Source organism: Chiroxiphia lanceolata, chromosome 2 (assembly GCF_009829145.1).
Source record: "Chiroxiphia lanceolata isolate bChiLan1 chromosome 2, bChiLan1.pri, whole genome shotgun sequence".
NCBI lineage: Eukaryota > Metazoa > Chordata > Aves > Passeriformes > Pipridae > Chiroxiphia > Chiroxiphia lanceolata.
The window spans coordinates 77,377,352-77,397,268 of record NC_045638.1 but is presented as its reverse complement, the minus strand read 5'-3'; the positions used below and the strand labels follow the sequence as shown (position 1 = coordinate 77,397,268).

The 19,917-nt window shown below is 40.3% G+C and overlaps 1 protein-coding gene across 1 annotated transcript in view; it reads left to right on the top strand.

Moving 5' to 3' along the window:
* The window catches only part of GRIA4 (glutamate ionotropic receptor AMPA type subunit 4), a 220,797-nt gene that overhangs the window by 188,240 nt on the left and 12,640 nt on the right, over positions 1-19,917 (top strand). The window contains 1 exon segment of the mRNA XM_032681175.1: positions 15,250-15,364. Coding sequence (XP_032537066.1) covers positions 15,250-15,364 — 115 coding nt within the window.

Below are 19,917 nucleotides of genomic sequence, written 5' to 3'. Positions count from 1 at the left end.
CATTATAGGCATTTTTTGAGATTTTTACATTTTCAACCAAAATTTTGAATTTCAAGGTTTTCACAAAAGCCTCTTTCTGCTTGTAACAGAAAACATAAAGAGCCAGGTTTTAGTATAATACTCATTTCTTTATTGGTTTAAATAAAAAGATAATGTCCTGTGTGCAAAGCTGGGGGACCAACCCATGTTCCAATGCTCTGTACTTACTAAGATCCATCTCTTCATGTTTTAGTCAGTATATGATACTATTTTAATTATATTCTATACCTGCTAATGATATTTTTTCCTTTAAAACCACATGAACACTTGACAATTAGGTGTGATTTTACAGAGTTTAAATAATGCAAATTCAGGCTATGAAAGTGTAGTTGAAAGTGAACAGAAAGACATCACAGTTTCTTGAAGATTTAGGAATTTTTCCTAATCCAGTTAAATAAGCAAGCTGCTATTTTTGGCATCCTTTTTAGATAGTGGGTAATTACCCAAGTCAGTTTTCAATTAGAGTACTTTTAGTTCATTCAATTTGTAGGCCACAAGATATTGTGGCATCAGATAAAGTAATTGCACACATTCCGACTACATCTAGAGCACTGCATCCTTTTTTTTTTTTTTTGGCCTCCTCATTTAAGAAAAACATCAATAAATTGAACCAATTTCATGGAAGATGATCAAGATGGAGCTGGATATGGAGTTGGAGCTGCTCTGGTGAGAAGAGGCTGGGGATCTGGGCTTGTTCAGCCTGGAGAGATGGCTTTGGGGTCCTAACAACCCACAGTTTCTATGGGGGAGGTCTTCACGCAGATGGAACCGTACTCTTCACAGCAGTGTAGGGAAGGAAGGTAAGTGACAATGGACGTAAAATGAAGTGGGAGAAGTTCAGACTGGATGTAAGGAGAAACTGTTTCCCCTGAGTGCCTGAGGACAGTCTGACAGTGACACTATCTACCCAGACAGGTTGTGCAGGCTTCATTCTTGGAAGTTTACAAACCATGACTGGTTGAAGCCCTGAGCAGCTCGGTCTGACCTCAAGGCTGACCCTTGTGTGAGCAGGAGGTTGGACCAGACACCTCCTGAGGTGCTTTCCAGACCTCACTTTGCTATGATGCTTTTTTGACAATCATGGATATGAAAAGGATATCTTCAGCCATCACATTCAATCTTCTGGAGCTACAGGACTGTTTGGAAAGTTGTAGTATCTTATGAAGACTGATGTTCATGTTTTCTGCATGGTAGAAGGTCATCTCCCCAACTAGTACAAAAGCTACTTCTGACCTGGCTTTCCTAGCTTTAGTTGTGATTTCTGTGAACTAAAAGTCAAGCAGATTGTTCTCATCTGAATAAAGTTCTCATGCTGGAAAAGCAAAAGAGAGTGAAGTATCTGAACTCAGTGAAGTAAGTGACAGTGCCTCATATCTCTTCTTTGCCAGGGCAAAGGGAGCACCTAACTTCCTAAGCAGCTTTATACAGCTTCTGAGCATGGCCCTTGTGGAACTCCTGAGTGGGGTCAAAATATGGAAGAATTTGTTTGTAATAGGAGTTAAGGCACTCAGGTTGGCTGTCTCCCACTTTGGCAGGAAAAATTAGAAGCATCTTGTGGTTAAAGACACAGAAATGTAAGCTTAGCTCATCTCTAGGAAGTGCTTGCGACTGGAAGACCAGAAGGATAAATTCTTAATGAACAGTTGTCTGAAAAGTACCTTAAGATTTCTGAGAAACAATGAAGTATGGTTGGCTGAAGTCATGTCATACTTGTGAGCATAATTATGACCCTGCCAGATTTCCTGGGAGTCTTGGAGGAGATCAGTTCACCTTCTCACTTCAAGGTTCACCTTTATAAATCGAAGGTAGTGACCATTGCCTGTCAGCTTCAGAGGAATAGTGAGATTAATAGCATAGTGGATTTGTGCTGTGAATATCTGAAGTCCATTCTTTTCAGATGTTTGTATGAATTTTTAAAATCTATGGAGGTGTGTACCTCAGGACAAACACCATGGTAGATTTCTCAGTGTCTTGGTCAAAGAAACTGTCTTGGAGAGAAAGCAATACAGAAAGTGTAACTTCGACTAATGGCTTCTTAAACAGTCCTGTGGTCTATGACCACATGTTGTTTTGTGTTCCCTTTAGAAAGCAGTGGCAGAAATCTCCTCACCAGTGGACCCTACTCCATCTGGCCTTTTTTATTAAAAGTGGCATGTGGGTTTGTGTCCAGGACAACAGCAATTACGTTATTTGGATCTCCATACCACTGTTGAGATCTATTAGTACTTTCACTACCTTATTTTCTTTGTAGCGTGACTGCTTGTATTGAAACATGACTATTACTGTATTGCCATGGCTGTGCTTGGTCTGACTGGTCTGAGAGCTGCTATATTGCATTTCACAGAACAGTTTGGGTTGAAAGGAATACTAAGATTATCTAGTTCCAACTACCCTGCCATAGGAAGGGACACCTTTCACTAGACTAGGTGATCTACTGGATGAAATGAGTAGCACATAGTAAAGTTCTGGTGGAATCATTGTATCAGACTGGTGGCCTTTACCTTCCCCACTGTGAGCTGCGGTGTAGGGACACAGAGCTGTACAGAAGGGAACATGCTTCCGTGTTATGGGAAGGTGGAGATTTTGCTGCTGTGTACATGGCTTGTACCAATGGTGGCAACATTATATAGCTGGTTGCCAGAGGGATTAGACTGCCCTTGTGATCATTTCACCTGATCTTGGGCTGATGTTCAGCTGGCTTCGGGGCATTTTAATTATCAGAACACTGACTATTGGACCGACCATCTCATCTGGTTGCTGGCACCTGTTTATGTTTGTCTAAGCATATCAGATATTCCTCATTAACTTCTGCAATAATACTCAGACAGAAAGTCCTAGGAACTTTTCCAGCTATCCCCTTTTTGGCTGCTGACCAAATAAGGCTTTATTATGGCACAATTGTAATTGCTTCATTTGTATGGTATTGATCTGCCATTAGGCAAACACGAGCCGGCATTTCACTAAGCCACAAGTTATGCAGTGCTCTTTATTGTTGCATTGCAGTTGCAGCTACAGTTCCCACCTGGGAAATGGCTCCACTGTTTTTTCTTTCCATCTCTGGTTTCTGATTAAAGTAAGGAACTTCAAAATGCTTGCATCATAATTAGACCAAAGCTTAAGAACCATCTCTAGCTGAATCTTTCCATTTGTTGCCTTCCTTATAGTTCTTCTTTATGAAAAACATCTGTATGGGGTCAAAAGAAGCATGTATATAATGTTACAGAAATCTCTCATACCTCTTCTCAGTCTAAGTTCAGATCTAATAATAGTATGTCAGCTGTGGAGATCTTGTGAATTAGTAGTTTGTTTCTGGCAACCATAAAAACCAAGCATTTATCCTGATTTCTGGTTACCAATAGCTTTTGACATAGTGGCCATGTTTCATTAATAACTTTGTGGACATCAATGTCAGTGGATGAGTAACCTCAGAAGCAAATAACAGTGTTTCCCAGTTTTCTCATGTGGAGTTCCTTTCCTTACTAGGAAAAAATTAATGCATGAGCAGACTGCTTGTATTACAGCCATTTCAGCACTGTACAGAACGCTGATGGTATTTTGCTTTGCAGTCATTCCATGCTTCGTTCTCACTAAGGTGAGACTAGGATATGGTGGCTGAAAAGTCTAACCAGACAGGCAAAAGGTTGGTGCTCATTAGAAACAGAACCTAAGATAGTGGATTTGTCTCTAAAATAAAAACATAGACATTAATAGAACTGTAGAATCATAGAATAGCTTGGGAGAAAGGGACCTTTAACAATCATCTAGTCCAACTCTCCTGCAATGTGCAGGGACTGAGCAGGTTGCTCAGAGCTCAGTCCAACCTGACCTGGAATGTTCACAGGGATGAGGCACTTCTCTGGACAACCTGTTCAATGTTCCACCATTCTCATCATAAGAAATTTATTCCTTATACCTAGTCTAAGTCTACCTTCTTCTAGTCTAAATCTGCCCTCCTTTAATCAAAAGCCACTACTCCTTGTCTGGTTGCAACAGGCCATACTAAAACCTTTGTTGCCAATGTTTCTTATTAGCCTCCTTTAGGTATTGAAAGGCCTCAGTAAGGTCTCCCTGGAGCCTAGTCTTCTCCAAGCTGAACAACTCCATCCAACTCTCTCAGCCAGTCCTCATGGGAGAGCAAGCTCCATCCCTCTGAACATTTTTTTGGCCCCCCTCTGGACCCACTCCAGCAGGTCTCTCTGGTGCTGAAGACCCCACAACTGATGCAGTACTCATGGGAGCAGAGTGAGGGGCAGAATCACCTTCTTTGACCTGCTGGCCATGCTTTTTTTTAGGAATTCAACTGAATTTGGCTATTCCATGAATTCCTGGGAACAACAATGGTATTAATTTTGTTTTCCAAATGCAGCTGCTGGGAAGATGGCAGAAGTTTGTTTTTTCTCTCACCGTACTTGCCATAGATACCTATGTCTCATTCACCCTGAAAGTGGATAAGTGCAATTTCTCCTTTTCTGAGGACATTTCAGAAATATTAGCTAGGATAGAGGAATTCTATCACCTTTTATGGAGCATCATAAGCTGACAGTTGAGGCAGTTTATGTAAAAGGCTTTCAGAGATGCTCAGTTGAGTGCCTTTACTTGTAGAAGTCACCCCATTGTGACTCTTGATGTTTTTCTGCCATTTCTGAATCTTAAACTGACATCTTGCACTAATCAGTTGCTGTTGTGAGATCCTGATGCTTGCAAGAAGGAAAATACAGCAACAAGTCATAAGTAATAGAAAATAGGAGAAGATCACATCAAATATAGCTTCACTTACCCGTGTTATCATTGTGTGTTCATAAAGGTGAGATCAGCCTGGCATAAATGAAAATTGGAGAAGTCTGATTGTGAAATCTCTTCAAATATTGCCAAATTTGAACCAGGCTCCAAAAATACCAGATATGTTCAGTACTGCATTAAAATACTGGGTTTATTATCATACCCTGCTACCCACTGAATAGAGCACACATTTATATAGCACATTGAGATATATGGCTGCTTAGGAACCAGAAAACCTAATTTTTGCAGTTAGTCCAACAGGATATTTTATTTTACATGATTTGTAGTGAGATTTGGCAATGAGTTCTCGCTGCTTTTGGAGGTCACAGTAACATTTCTTCTGGGATAGGTGAGTCAGCCTAGGGCTGGGTCTTCATATGGATGAAAGCTGTGAAATGCTCAGTCAAATGTACAATATTTCTGCCACTGCTGGGACATGTTGAATGGGGTGAAAAATTAGAAGCTGCTGAAACAGCTGCCACCTGCTTTGTGCTGGAAGATTTTGATGTAGTAAAATCTTCCTCTGCGTAAGGTGGCCAGAGTCTGTGATCTCAATAGGCTGTCTAGTAATCCATCAGAGATGTCAAATGGATTGAGATAAATATAAAGAAGGAATAACTTTTTAAGTTACAAGGAAACACACCATATTTCTATTCAGTAAGCACTGAATTGCATTTGAAAAAGATTAATTTTCTTAGCCTCAATTTGGGTGGAAATAGTCACTTTGTGGCACTCAGAATCATAAATTTAAAATGCCTTACAAATATGGTTAAGATATTATGTAAAGGAAAATTTAAATCTACTGGCCAGGATCAGTAATGGTGAATAATGTTTTCAGTCCTGTTAAGCTGCCAATTTGAAAAACAATTAGATCATTTGTGCAGCATTTGGCTCTTTCTCGTGGATAGAGCGACATAAGGAGTTTGAACAGCATGTGCCTGGCTAACATAGCATAATGTCATTTCAAGAGGCTTGCACTAATGCAGTCTAGGTAGGAGAAGAGAGGGACAGAATGAGACCTGATAGATCTTCACTGCGGTGGCCCTCACCTCAAATTCTACTCTCTCATCCAACATGGATGGAACCTCTGCCTGGCACTGAACCACATGCTGTGCTTTGCCATGAAGCTCCTACATGTCTGTGCCAATACTGCCATTTTCTTTCAGCTGGGGGCCCCTAAACTTAGGAGTTAAGGGAGAAGCAGGTGAAACAGCATCCAAACACTGCTGCAACGAAACTGTGAGTCAAGGTCTGCTTCACCTAAGGTGTAAAAAGCAAAAGGCTTTATGCCAGCCATGCCAGACATGAATGTTACCCCAGCTGAAAGCATTAAGTATTTATAATATATATATTATAAAATATATATTATGTTGTAAAAATATGAAATTATATTTATATATTTAAACATTATCATTTTACACATTCCAAATTTTAAAATATTACTGTGTTTTCCACAATATCAAATGTATAAAAGCCACAAAGGTCTCAGGGTTCCTAATGTTTCTGAGGTGAGAGAGAGTTTTGAAGCAGTTGGCAGTGGGCCAAGCTTATCTTGAGAGCAATTCCTGCAGTGTGGAAACAGCATTACACTTTTGCTCAGACACTTTTGAAAAATCCCACTCAAACGAGGGATTTGCTGAGGATGGAGAGAGGCACTCCCACAGGTTGCCCAGCATTGTTGTAGATGCCCCATCCCTGGAAGTGTTCAAGTCCAGGCTGAATGGGGCTTTGATCAAAGTGGTCTAGTGGAAGGTTTCCCTGCCCAAGGCATGGGGGTCAAAACCAGATGATATTTAAGGTCCCTTCCAACCCAAACCATTCTATGATTCTATGATTTTAAGCCTTTAAAACATGTATTCTGAGTTGCAGGTGTTGGACTGCAGCAGCCTATTCACATAATCCTGCTTATGCTGGAACTAGCAAGAAAAATTTTGCTTTGATAAAAAAATATTGTACTGCTTGATGAGAACAAGACTAGGTAGTTGTTAGCAAAAATTAAAATAGCTCAGAGTTGGGAGAAACTAGCATTTCTGCTGCTGCTAAAGACCATCTACTGAACCAATATGAACAGTTACTCTAGGGACAATTTTATGTGTTTTTTATTTACAGCAAAGCTATGTATAAAACAGAGAAACAAGCTGAGTTGCATTCCCAGGTCAGCTGCTGTTGTTTTTGCACAAACAGAATACATATTTAATTGCTTGCACCAAGAAGTGTTTGCGTACTGTAATTGGAATATCTTGCTGCAAAACAGCTTTCAATATATATAAATATTTTAAACTACAGTCATCAGACCTCTAGCTGGTGTAAATTGTCAGAACCTCTTTGAATTCAAAGTAGCTATGGCAATTTTTAGCAGCAGTGGGTCTCCCATTAATTGGAACTCCTGCTGATCCTCAAGGTGTCAGTTTGGCTCATATTTGTTTACAAAGCTCAGCTTGAATAACTAAACTGTATACTTAGGATATACATAGAAGCTGTAAATACTCACTGCCCCTGGAAATTAAGCATCTTATTAGGATGGCTAAATGAAGAGTACTCTACTTACTTTAATAAGCCACAATTAAAAAGTATTTGAGCATTGCCTTAAATTTCCCATTTCTAAATAAATAATAATACATAAAAATTCTTGTAAAAAGACTTCATTCTTATTGTTTGCAGAATATTTTGACATGTTGCTCTGTAAGAGATGTTTTAAATGCAATTGTCCAGGGGATCTTTAAATAATGTTTTTAAATGCTTCTAATGTAGCACACAACCTGCTCAGAGGTTTTTTGCAGTACTTTGGCTTTCTACAGGCTAGTCAGTTCCTCAGGGGTACATGAATTTTGCAAGATGAAATTCAAGAGGCATCCACTGTCCTGGTGGTCCTCAGCTGGGCCTGAACATTCTCCTGAGATGGCTGGTCACACCCTGTCTTTGATAAGCCTTAACAGGAAGGCCTGAGAGACCCATTGCGAAAGAGCTAGTATTGTGAAGACTCACAACTTGAGTACTAGTAGTTCTTTCTTTATTTGTTTATAAATGCTGGACAAGCTGTGAAAGCTAGTCCCGAGGACTCTATCAGCTACATGTGAAAATTTTTAGATATGTTCTGTGCTTCAGTATTTGAATACAGTATTTTCATACAAGCAACTTTACAGCATGCAAACCTTTATAGATCCCAGTACAAATATTATCCCTGTAAGTTCTTGAATGTGTTTAAAAAAACCATGATTTCAAAGTTGGCCCGTTGTCATGAAAGTTTAGGTTACTTTTCATGTGAAAATGCTCTTGCTTTAGCTGTCTTTTTAAATATTTAGATTATTGATCCTTCAAGCCTTCTGAGTATACAGTGATGTAAGCTTTGGCTACATCTTCCTTTTTAACAGAGTGCTTGTTTCAGTCCTGATTTATTAAACATATTCAGCCAGTGCCATGCAGCTTTACACTTAATTTCTCTTGATGAATTGTCAAACACCCTTAAACTGCACTACATTTGTATCGTGTTACAATCTGCCATCAGTGCTTTTCAAAACAAGGATAAAATAAACAGCTCAGAAATTGGGCAGCATTTAATTTTTTGCTTGGTAAGGTTGCATTTTAATTTTTACCGTTAAAAATCATTTGAATGGGTTATATATACAAGCTGTAAAAATACACTCGCTTGTGTTTCACTAAGTGCATTTGAGACAGATCCTTGGCTGCATCCAGGAAGCTCTAGGTTGGGGGTCGAGGGGAGGCCCCTGGCAGCTGTGGCCTCCTCTTCCCAAGCTACCTGGGCTGCATACAGATTAGATCATAAGAGAATAACTGCAATTCACATCATTGAAATAAGGGCACTGAACTTGGCTTTGCCGAGCTCTTTCTGCCTTGTTCTGAGGGAGGATGCCCTCCGGCCTGCACCAGGAATGCCCAGGGGCTGGTCTGCATGATGGCTGCATCAACAGGTAGCTGCAGAGAGAGACATACAAAGTGCAAGGAAGAAAATTAGCTTTGAGTTGCTTGACACTCATCATCAATTGCCAACAGTGGCTGCCATCATTGGCTGTGGTATTATGGTCTTGGGAAAGCTTGTTTCTTCAGCGAACTTCTCCTGCCAATGCACCACCACATCTGTGGCTTTACTGTGCTGTAGTTTATTGTCTCCGCTTCTTTCCAGGCACTAATTATATAGGAGTATATATACAATAAACTTATATGACAATTTAGTCATGTATTTTACCATAAAAGAAGGGAAATCTCTGTATTTTGCCAGTCGGTCCATATCTCACATATGTATGGACCACCTAAGGATCTTTGACATTTAACGTTCAAGTAGTCTTTCTCTGAAGTTTGTTGCACATTCAGAGTACCTGAGGTTAAGCAGAGATAGTATCCCTCCACACCATGTGACTTTTAAGTGACTGAGCAATCTCTGAGGCTTTGAAATCCCTTGCAGGAGGGAATTCATGAAAAGCCTTATAGAGGATTGGGGTTTCTTCTCTGCTTCTACCTCAACAGCTGCAGCGGTGGCACCAGTGGTTCTAGGATGATGGGCTGTGCAATATGGCTGCAGCTTAAACAAAGCTGTCTCTGTGTATGTAGAGTCTCATTAGTGAGTCATGTTATTTTTGCACATCTTGCTCATTCATTATTGCAAGTGAACAAGATTCCCAGCACTAAGCAGTGAAACAACAGTGCCGCCATCTGTAAAGGTAATAGCACAATCGTGCTAAGAATCTGCCCAGGATACAGGAAAGTATTTTTGCTGTCTGACATTGCCAGTTACTCAGAATTTATGAGACTAATTCAGGAAAGGGATTCAGGAAAATGTAAAAGCTGTTTAAATAGCTAAGACATTTAAGTTTTCATGACAAAACTCTACCAGCTACCTAAAATATTGTTATTAAATGATTACAGCAGAGATTCTACCTTTGTTGTAATGAATACTTAGGGACCTGTCTGTGTCTTTATGCCATTTAGCATTCAAAAGCAGATATTGTGAGACCTTACTTCATGGAGGAGGTCTCTTTCACTATGTATGCTCAGGCCAAGTCTGAGTCCTTGGAATTGCATTTGGAGATGGTGCTGAACGGTGCAGATGGGAGGTGCTTTTCAACTATCCTGTGAACCACTGTGCATCCAGAGATTTTGGGAACTGAATAACTTAAACAAAAAAAGAGCTGTGGCTGAGACTCTGGATACGTATTCAGGTCTAATCAGGCTGGAGAGAGCCTTTTATGTCTGTTGTGTGTATTCAAGCTCTGGGCATTAGGCTGTTGAAAACAGGCTTAACTTACTGTGCAGAATGCATTTCATGTTTTAATTTCTGGTTTCTAAGGAATGGGGAGTTGCTGTGCTGAAATAGGCATTGAAAGTGTTGCATTAGGCAAAATCTGATCCCCTTTTCATGGTGTTCCGCTATGGTGTCTCAGATTTCCAGCAGTGCTTGTGATGTTGGCTGCAGTGGTCCCTGGTCTGGATTTCTGTCTCATTCCCTCATGGTGCAGGGACCTTTGTGTGTCTCTGTCAGCCTTGGAAATGCCCCCCCTGTGGTTGAGCACGTACATGAGCTGAGTATCACGGTGTTGTGTGCCATAGCACTGAGATCGTTTTTTGCATGCCTGCCTCTCTGCTTCTTATGGACTGAAGTCCAGCAGATGGGTCAACTGTTAACCATTGCTATGACCCAAACTCACTGGAAGTCAAAGCAGACCTCTCTGCCAGCTTCCCTGGGCTTTGGGCAAGCACCCTGCTGCAATTCTTTTGGGTAACAAGTGAGGTATCCCTGTTTGGAATCAGTGATGTTACTTTGCAGTGGACTGGATAGTCACACTGTCATCTGTCTGTGCAGTTTTATCTTTTGATAACTGTGGAAGACGTATCTGCAATCGGCACAGGTAGGCTCTTTAAAAAAAAAAAAAAAAGGAAGTGATACTACTTAATGTTTTAAACTGCTTACTACTATTTATGTATGGGGAGATGGACAGTAATTTTAAATAATAATGATTTAATTATCATCACTTTTTTCATACTGTAATTCTAAAGCAGCCTAAAAGTAGCTGTGATCCATACATGAAAATCACTGTCCATGCACCCAAGTACTTGTGAAGTGAGGTATCATGTAACAGAAGGGTTGCAGTTTTGTCTGAACTGGCTTGACTTACATCCAAGGACTACGTTTTCTTCTGAGTAATGGAAAAGGCAGGACTGTGCAGTGACACCAACGATTAAAGAGTCAAATATTAAAGCACTTGGCTGTTTTTTACTGTTAAACTTTTATTCTTGCAAGACTTCAGTTTCTTTATTGAGGAACAGGTTCTTCAGTAGGAGTTTTGCTTTAGTGTGGTATTGAGGATACATTCTAATTTTTAAAATGAAAAAAAGTTTCTGCCATGGATACTCAAGTTTCAAAATGCCTTCTCTATGGCAGAATGATGCACTTTCTAGGATGAGTAAGGGTGATCTAGCATGGCTCTGAGGTCTTGGTATATAGTTTTCAATGCAGTCATCACTGCACGTTTTAGGCTCTCAGTTATAACATTTTTCATGGCTAGGCTTTGCGAACGAAGATTTGGGAAAGGCTCTATCCATATTTGTTACAAGTTATACATATCTGTGGGAGATACAGCAGTGTTGAGCAAAGGTTCTCTGTGTTTTGCTGACCAGAAGGAAATTATTTATTTCCACATGTGGCGGTGAACCTGGATAACAACTCGACAAACAAAGCAGTGTGAAACTAACCTGGTTTTACATGGCCTACTAGACATGATGAGGACAATAATGTGTTATATTTATAAACAATACAGTTTAATTTCAGAGCGATGATTGCAGCTTAAATCCACATTTACTCCTTCATCCTTTTTATTTCCATTTCTCTATTGTGCTGTGAAACTGTCTATGGATATGGCTAATAACCCAGCTAAATAACCCTCTCATGAATGGGTTTCATTTACTTATTTATTACTCTAGGATTACTATCAACCAGCTGCAGCTTCTCTAAATGACTGTGGGAAAATTTTCCTTGATAATCTTTAACGCTTTGAAAGATACAATTGAACATTTGGCAAGTAAGAAAGCTCTTTCCCTTCAACATTAAAATTAAACAAGAAAACTTATATTAGTTGTCAAAAAAAAACCCCCACCTAGCTGGGTTTAATTCATCTTAGAATATCCAGATGAAAGGTCTAAATATTTCCAAGACATTAACTTGGAAAGCTTGAAAAAAAAGTTGTAAACTCTCAGGTACCATCTTCACCCCAGATAAGATAAAGATTGAAAAGAAAGAACTTTCTAAGAATTTTAGCATAAGGACTTTGTCTAGTTTGGTGAGCTTTAATGTTCACACTTGAGAGACTACATCTTAGAGGAAATAGTATGAGGATGCTTTTACAGATAGGCAGATTGATAGGGCTTCCCATCTACTTTAAAATCTGACTGAGATCAAGTGGTTTGTTGAATCGAGAGTTAGTGATATTCCTTGAGATATGTTTCATTTTTCATGGGAGTGATCACTCCTGCCTGCATCTGTGGCACTGTCAAAGCAGCTGTTTATGTTATTGCCACCCAGTGTGACAATTTGACATAGCATCACTAAATTAGACCTTGGTTTGGATCCTGTTGAAGGGAGCAGTTTTGACATTGACTTTGTAGACAGAAGGCTCCAGATACATATCTAAGCCATTTTCAGAATAAGTAATGTTGCTCAGCATCAAAGAAATAGTGTTTCTAGGATCATCTTTCATCTATGGCTCAGTCTCAATGTCCTTACAAAGGTAAAATTTATGTTTAGCTTATTGGAATTCTGTCTGTTAAGTGGCAAGGCTGACCACACAGCTACCTTTCTGAAAAGGGCAAACAGACCAAAAGCACAGGCTTTGTAATTAAAAGCTGACTATGAAAAATTTGTAGTAAATATGACTGGTTCAAAAGCAATTGCTTCCAAGAACAAAAGGGACAAATGAACAATTTCATTCCAGTTTTGCAATTGCTTCTCTCTCTCTGGAGTGTGAACCATAATTAGAGCATTTATACAAAATCACATTTGTCAGCCTGGCTGCTAAATTCCCCTTAAAGATTTATCCACAATAGCCTACAGTTCTCATTTTCACTTTCAGGGACAGACAAGCAATTACTTTATCTGTACTGGAAATCTCATATAAATCTAACTACACTGAAGCTAGGTGAAGTCAGATCTACACACAAGCAGTTTCCAAACTTCATGACCAGCCAGCAAAGATCTATCTTGCTTCTAGCGGGAGCTGTATGAAAAACTGTTACCAGAAGACAGTCCTGAAGCTGACATTTGTCCCACAGATGAGCCAATGTAGTAAAGAACACTCCACAAGCTGTGAAGTACCTGTCTTCCAGGAAGACATCTCACCTAATAAGTGAGAGAAAAATTTCCATTCTAAGTCCAGGAGGGACACCCAGGGACCAGAGTCCAGCTATCTCTAGAGAGGGTGAATCACAAGCCCCAGTGTCTTCTGGTGCCATATGATCTGATGAAGCTCTATCACCAGATGATCTCTCTTCCCAGCCCTTCTCCAAGTGCTTTGAAGGTGTTGCATCCTCTCATTATTGTTGAGGTGACGATGCCATTGGCATAGTTCTTGTCAAATCCCACTCAGTACTGATAGACAGATCTTGACAGCATTAAACAAATTTAGAGAGAGAAACTTCATCTTTCTCAACCACATATCATCCCCAAAGAGCAGTAGTTAAGCTGCTGACACCTCACAGATACTTTGGAGATGCATGGTGCTACTGCTTCATGTGCCTCTGCAGATCCACAAGCGAGCCTGGGCAGACACCCATCAGAAAGAGTGCACACATCTGATAGGCTTGGATGCACTAGGGACCTCTGTACATAAAAAATAGGAAGATTATTATGAATTAATTATGAATTATGAATAAATATTGATGTAGCTGTGTACCATTAGAATATGTGACTGTTGAGGGTCTTAGTAATACAGGTAGGAAGTTGTACACTGAAACAAGGACAAAGTTTCATCCAGAGGTAATGAAGGCTGCATACCTTGGCATATTAGTTGTCAACTGATTTTACAATGTTACATAGTGACTACAGTTCCTATCATAAATCCAGATGCCTTACATTTGAGTTTGTATGGTGATCTATACTGTCTACCCTCTGCCATCCAGTCACAATACTCTCTAGACACCTAAAGGAAAACCTCTGAGCATACACAGAAGCAACTGCATCCTAGGACCAGCTGTCTCCTATTTCTTAGCTGAGTTTCAGACCACTCCCAGCAGCCTTGATTTCACAGAAAAGCAGTGATTCTGTTCTTTAGCCTTCATGTTGGCAACACCCCTGTGCTCAGGTATTTCTCTCATCTGAAAAAAGAGCATTTAAACATGATACAGAGGACACCAGGATCACGGAAGCCCTTCCAGTCTGTTGTGCCCATGCCACTATGTTGCTAGCAAAGCAGAATTTGTCTGTCATCCAGTGGTAGCATAACATGTATAAACGCTCCATGGAAAAGTCCTCAGGATGTCCAACAACCTTCTTGTATCTCAGCATCCAGCTAATTGGCTGGCTGTGTTCTTCCTGGAGCTTGAGCTTCTGTTTGGCTGCAGTGTTCACAGATTTCCCAAGTGAGGATGCCCTCCGCTACCATCTTGCTCCTCTATACTGCAGGTGCCCTTTGGGCTGGGAGACAGTGTGCTATCCCAGAATAACAGGGCAGTCCCCAGAGTCACAACACTAAGCTAGACCCCAGGTCTTGCATTTCAGCCAAGCCTCTACTGTGCAAAGGGAGCAGGACTCTAGAGCCTGGATCCCAAATGTACAGATGTGCCTACAGCAGGGGGTAGATCTTCAGATAGACAGGACTCTTGGCACCTTTGTCCAGTGCTTTCTGTTGACTGGCTCTAGACAGCATCTTAGTCAGCATGTGAGCTGTTAGCGTTCCTCTTCAGCTCTTCCTCATACTGCCTGTTTCTGGAGCCCTGTCCCATATCTTGTGTGGGATCAGTCTGAAGTGCTGCATGTCAAAACTGTATGTGGCACAGTGACTGGCAGCGTCTAGCATAGGCAGTCTGGATCTTGCCTCTTTAGTACATGGGCAAACGTTTTCCCATCTGCTTGAAAAAACAGCCTAGGCTCACACTGAACATACTTTAAATATAGATTCAAATAAATCTGTGTAAATCAGTTATAATTCCAGGCAGAATTTTATCATCATTTTGCAAAAATAGTTTGGGTTGGTTGATAGAATTTTCATGTTAAAATCCAAGCTGTTCTGAAAATCATTTCTACACTGGAAACACATTTTTCACATTTGAAAGTAACCACAATTATTTGTGCTGCCAAGGGCTTTGAAATACAGAAATGAGAGGTTTATTTAGTGTGTGGATCAAGCTTATAAACAGCTTAAGTCCTCATTCCTTCTAACATCTTAACAGCTGTGCAGTTTCTTACAAAATATGTTTTATCGTTTCAAGAAATGCTGTTAACCTCGCAGTTTTAAAACTGAATGAACAAGGCCTCTTGGACAAATTGAAAAACAAATGGTGGTACGACAAAGGAGAATGTGGCAGCGGGGGAGGTGACTCCAAGGTTAGCCTCAATGTCACCAAAAGCGGGTAAACAGTATGTAAAGTAATTGGTGCATCTGCTGGGGTTTTACCTGCAACAAAACAGCTTCACCAGTAGCACAGCACTGCTGGTACCTGCAGCTGAAATCGAGGTGTATGCAATTACTGTCAAAGCAAAAATATTTGCATTTGTTTAAGCACCCCAAGGGGAACTCATTAACTGTCTCTGGGGTGAGATCTATCACCAGTTTTTGGAAACCTGTATCTTCTGAAATCGTGGTGACCCTTTTCCAAGCTTGCTCTTGTGAACAAGCAATGTGATACCTTCAGGAGCCTGCTCACCAGCTCAGATTTTTTTCTCACTGTATGGTACTACCCAAAATATTTTTCAGTGACAGTAGAGGAAAAAGGCAAAAATCAGTGTGAATACATCCGAGGAATAATTTGATGTACAGTGCAGGCTCAGGGATCCTTTATTGACTCAAACAATACTGGTACAAATTACAATTTTCATGAGTACCCAAAATAGGAAGACAAATTTCAGATAAAATATCTCCATACTGAGATTTCCTGATATCTTTCCAGCAAACTGAAATCCATGGTGATTCCCTAGGCATAATTTATCAGAATTTATCAGACAGGAATTTTAGGCTGCATGTTAGGCTGAGGTGTTGACAGCTTCTTATTCTTTCTGCATTCCCATATCTTCCATATGGCCAGTACCAGTACTTCCTTTCCTCCTCACAGCCTTGTTTGAGAAACTGTCTGGTGCTGAAAAGAAGCAAAAATGTGGGAGATGGTGAAGTGGGGAAGAATGAAGATATTAAAATTACCCCTTCCATGCCAGGCAGCATGTAATAATATTTATTTATGTGCTTGTGTGTGAACAATACATGAGAGAATGCTGCACAGAAAACTGTGCAGGCACAGAGCTAGTCGGATATAGATGATTACATTTGACTGATTTTTCATACACAGTTTATGTAGCTTTCTTTACAGTTGCCTACATATATTTTTTTTCTTACTATTTCTCTCCTTCTCTAGTCCTCCCGCTCTTTCATGCTGTGTCCTGGCCTCAGGGACCATCCCTTGGGCTGTTCTGCACTCACCCAGAACTGGTCTCCTAATCCTCTTCACTTTGCCTTCAATCCTGCTGCTCTACCTATTTTTCCCCACACCGCTCTGCTCGCCAGCAGTCACAGTTTCAAAAATGGTCTCTATTTTCTCCTCCAAAGCTCTTAGATATGTTAGATCTGATAGCACTTACCTGCAAGTGGATCAGACACCAACTTCTACTAAGAAAGTTGATAAGTGAACCATGGATCTACCACATTGTTACTATCAAATGCTCCACCTAAGCCTGAACTTTTGTATTTTTTGTATTATTTGTATTATTGGAGAGGGGTATTTATTTAATTTTTCTAAAATGTCAGAGGCAGAGAATCAAATCATTAAAATATCTCCATTTTCTTAGAATATGATTCGCACAAACCTGCTGTGATTCCAAGGTGAGATAAAAGCTAGGTAGGAAATTAAGGATGTTTTTAAATTACTTTCCCTGCCACAGGTGCTTTGAGTCATGAAGCAGGAAAAGGGGAGTAGCTCATGGTAGAGGGACAGACAGGGCTTCACCAGGGGAAATGTCTAGAAGTGCTGAAGGAGCAGGTTTGGTGTGGTGGCAAGTGACAGGAAAAGGAGTGAGGGTGAAGAGTAGAAAGGAAAGGCAAGGAGTGCAGTCCATGGAGAAAGAGGGGGCACCCATGAATGCAGGAGGGAGGAAGGAACACATTGCCAGTGGAAATAAACCATATATGACACAGGCAGTTCAGGATACAATAGAAAATGTAGTGGGAATGACAGCATTAGCAAAGGATGAAGAACACAGGATGGAGCTCAACCTGTAGTTCTAGGACTGTATACAGCCTACCGTGAGCATTCATCTGACCTCAGGCCCATTTCTTGCCACACGTTTTCCAAGGCATAGCTGCGTGAGTAGGCAGTACTAGTGCTCCTGGGAAGATCCAGGTTTGTCATGCACCTGCACTGCCCACATTCGGTAGAACCAGGCACATCATGCAGATGAGCAGGCGTTACCACGCTTCTCAAATTCTGCATTGCAGCAGCATCTGCTCTTAGGCTATAGACTATAGCCAGTCTGATTCCCCAAAGTATTAGTTAGCCATTTATCATCTATAAAATCAATTTCCTTGTTCAGGAACAGTTTTGATCAATAGAATTCAATAAGACCCTTTCTACTAAATTAATGGAGCTCTAAGTATTTTATTTTTTTTCCGCTAGCACTAGCATCATTAGTGGAATAACCAGGACACTATGCACTGTTGTTGTAAACCTGACAGCTACCAACAAGTCCTAAACTAAGTTCTTAAGCATCTGTAGCTAATACTTCTTTTCACTGTATAAATTTAAAAAGAACAAATCCTGAGCTTTGTTTGCAGCTCCAGTCCAAATTACAGGGTTTCCTACTATCATGAATGAGAATAAGAACATCCTTTTCTCTTGAAATACAGCACCGGAGGCTTGACTGATAACTATGTTGTTAGTATTTGTGATTCACTAGTCAGAATATGAGTCTAGACCCAGAATAACCAGACGACTACAGAAATGAGGGAGTTTATTGAGAGGTCATCAGTTCTCCAAAGGTTTGTATTGCTCTGTAAAACAAGATTGCTCCTACTTCCATTCTGTGCTCTTAAAAGGTCATCTCTAACCTCCTCGTTTATTGTTCCCTTTAAGGGACAATCTTCCAAAATTCAGAAAGACTGTTCAGAGAGCTGCCAGGTGTGAACCACCTGTGGTCTAGTGACCTCATTAATTAGTTCATGGTTGAAGATAAAACTGAGGTCTCCAAGTCATTTGAGTGCTTTTGAAAGTATTACTTCAGATCCTAACTGTATGCCATCATCGTTTCATGTAGTGCGTGGGAAGGTACTGAAAAACAGGTTTCACCACTCTGCTCCGTTTTTTTTATAAAAGTGTGAGTGGAAGGAAGCTATGCTGATGAAGATCTTCTCCAGGCTCTGCTGGCAGCCCTCAGAAGAACATGGGAGCCATTTTTTTTTCCTTCAGCGGATGAGACTGACCTTACACTTAATTAATGGCTCAGCCCTGAGTGGGTAATGAAAATGCTCCTAAAGCATAGTCATGATTGCATTTTAAATTCCCTGTCTACTAGAATTCTATATTGGTTTCACAATCACTCAGTATTGTGATTTAAATGCTCTAATTACCCATTTGTTGTCCTGAATGCAGCTAGCTCACAACTTCATTAATGCCCTTTTAAAGCTCTGTGATTTTGCTGATGTTGCTGGCTCAAGATCCAGCCTGAGGCTCTTACAAAACAGCCCTTCCAACAGCAAGTGATTGATGATAAGAGAGGAGGAAATGAGTAAGAAGCCAAGAGAGGAGGTAGACGGGCTAGGAACATGATGAAAAGGTAGAAAATCAGTGTCCCTGTGCCCAGGTTGGGCTGTGCCAACAGCGACTTCAGCACATGGGTGAAGAACAGGGTCTCCTGTGCTGTCACACAGCAGTTTTGCACTATGGCTACAGGGGGAAAATTCTTTTCCATAGGTAAAGGGTAGTTTTAGTTATTATTTCTCATATATTATCCTTACATGAATTTCAGGCAGATAGATCCTCTTTATATATAACAGCAGAGATTCAACAGCTGTGCATTGGAAAAACTACACTGATTTTCACAAACTGTGCTAGTTAAACTCTAGTTGAAAGTTTAGCCCAGTGTTAGTAATTCAGGAATGACTAAATAACTTGAACAAAACCCAAATATATAGTAATTTCCCATTGCTATATTAAGTATACAATACTGAACTTGATGGGAAATTTAATTAAAAATGCTGGATTTATCCCCTGGATATAACTTCAGTGAGTACATTACTCTTGTTCACATACACCAAGGCTTACTGATTTTTAGTTTCTGGCCCCTTTAGTATCAGTGGGACTATTCACCAACTGATTGTGTAATCAATGTAGTAACAAGCTGTAAGCAATTTGCCCTGAGAACCAAGGTGATCTGGGCATGCATCTCCCATGAGAGCTGTTGAAAATCTACTAAAATGAAAAACAAACGAAACAAAGCCTGAAGTACATTAAAATTCACTACACCTGCAATCACTTACTGTGATTGCAAAGAGATATTTATGTTGCTATTCTGAAAAGCATAAGCAAAAATCTTCCTTTTCCACTCTGCAGCCCCTTAGTCTGGGCTTCTCGTATTGGACAACATACCTTTCCCATCGCAGCTGACTGATTTAAATTAGGACAAAATCCTGTTTTGAAAGTGTAAAATATTTTAAAATATTTTGAATGCACAATTTTAAATTTTGCTTGGAGTGCTTCTCCCTCATCACAGCTGGGACTGTCTGAGGGCAGATGTGAAGAACACACCACACAGCCTTGCTAGCGGGTGAGAAAGTGAGGGGCAGATGACGGGCTTCCCTAAGCTTCTACAGTGCCTTCATTCAGAAAGTTTTGCAAAAAAATTTGTGGAGAGGAGAAACAAGGACCTGGCCTCAGTCACATCACTGGCTGTATTCC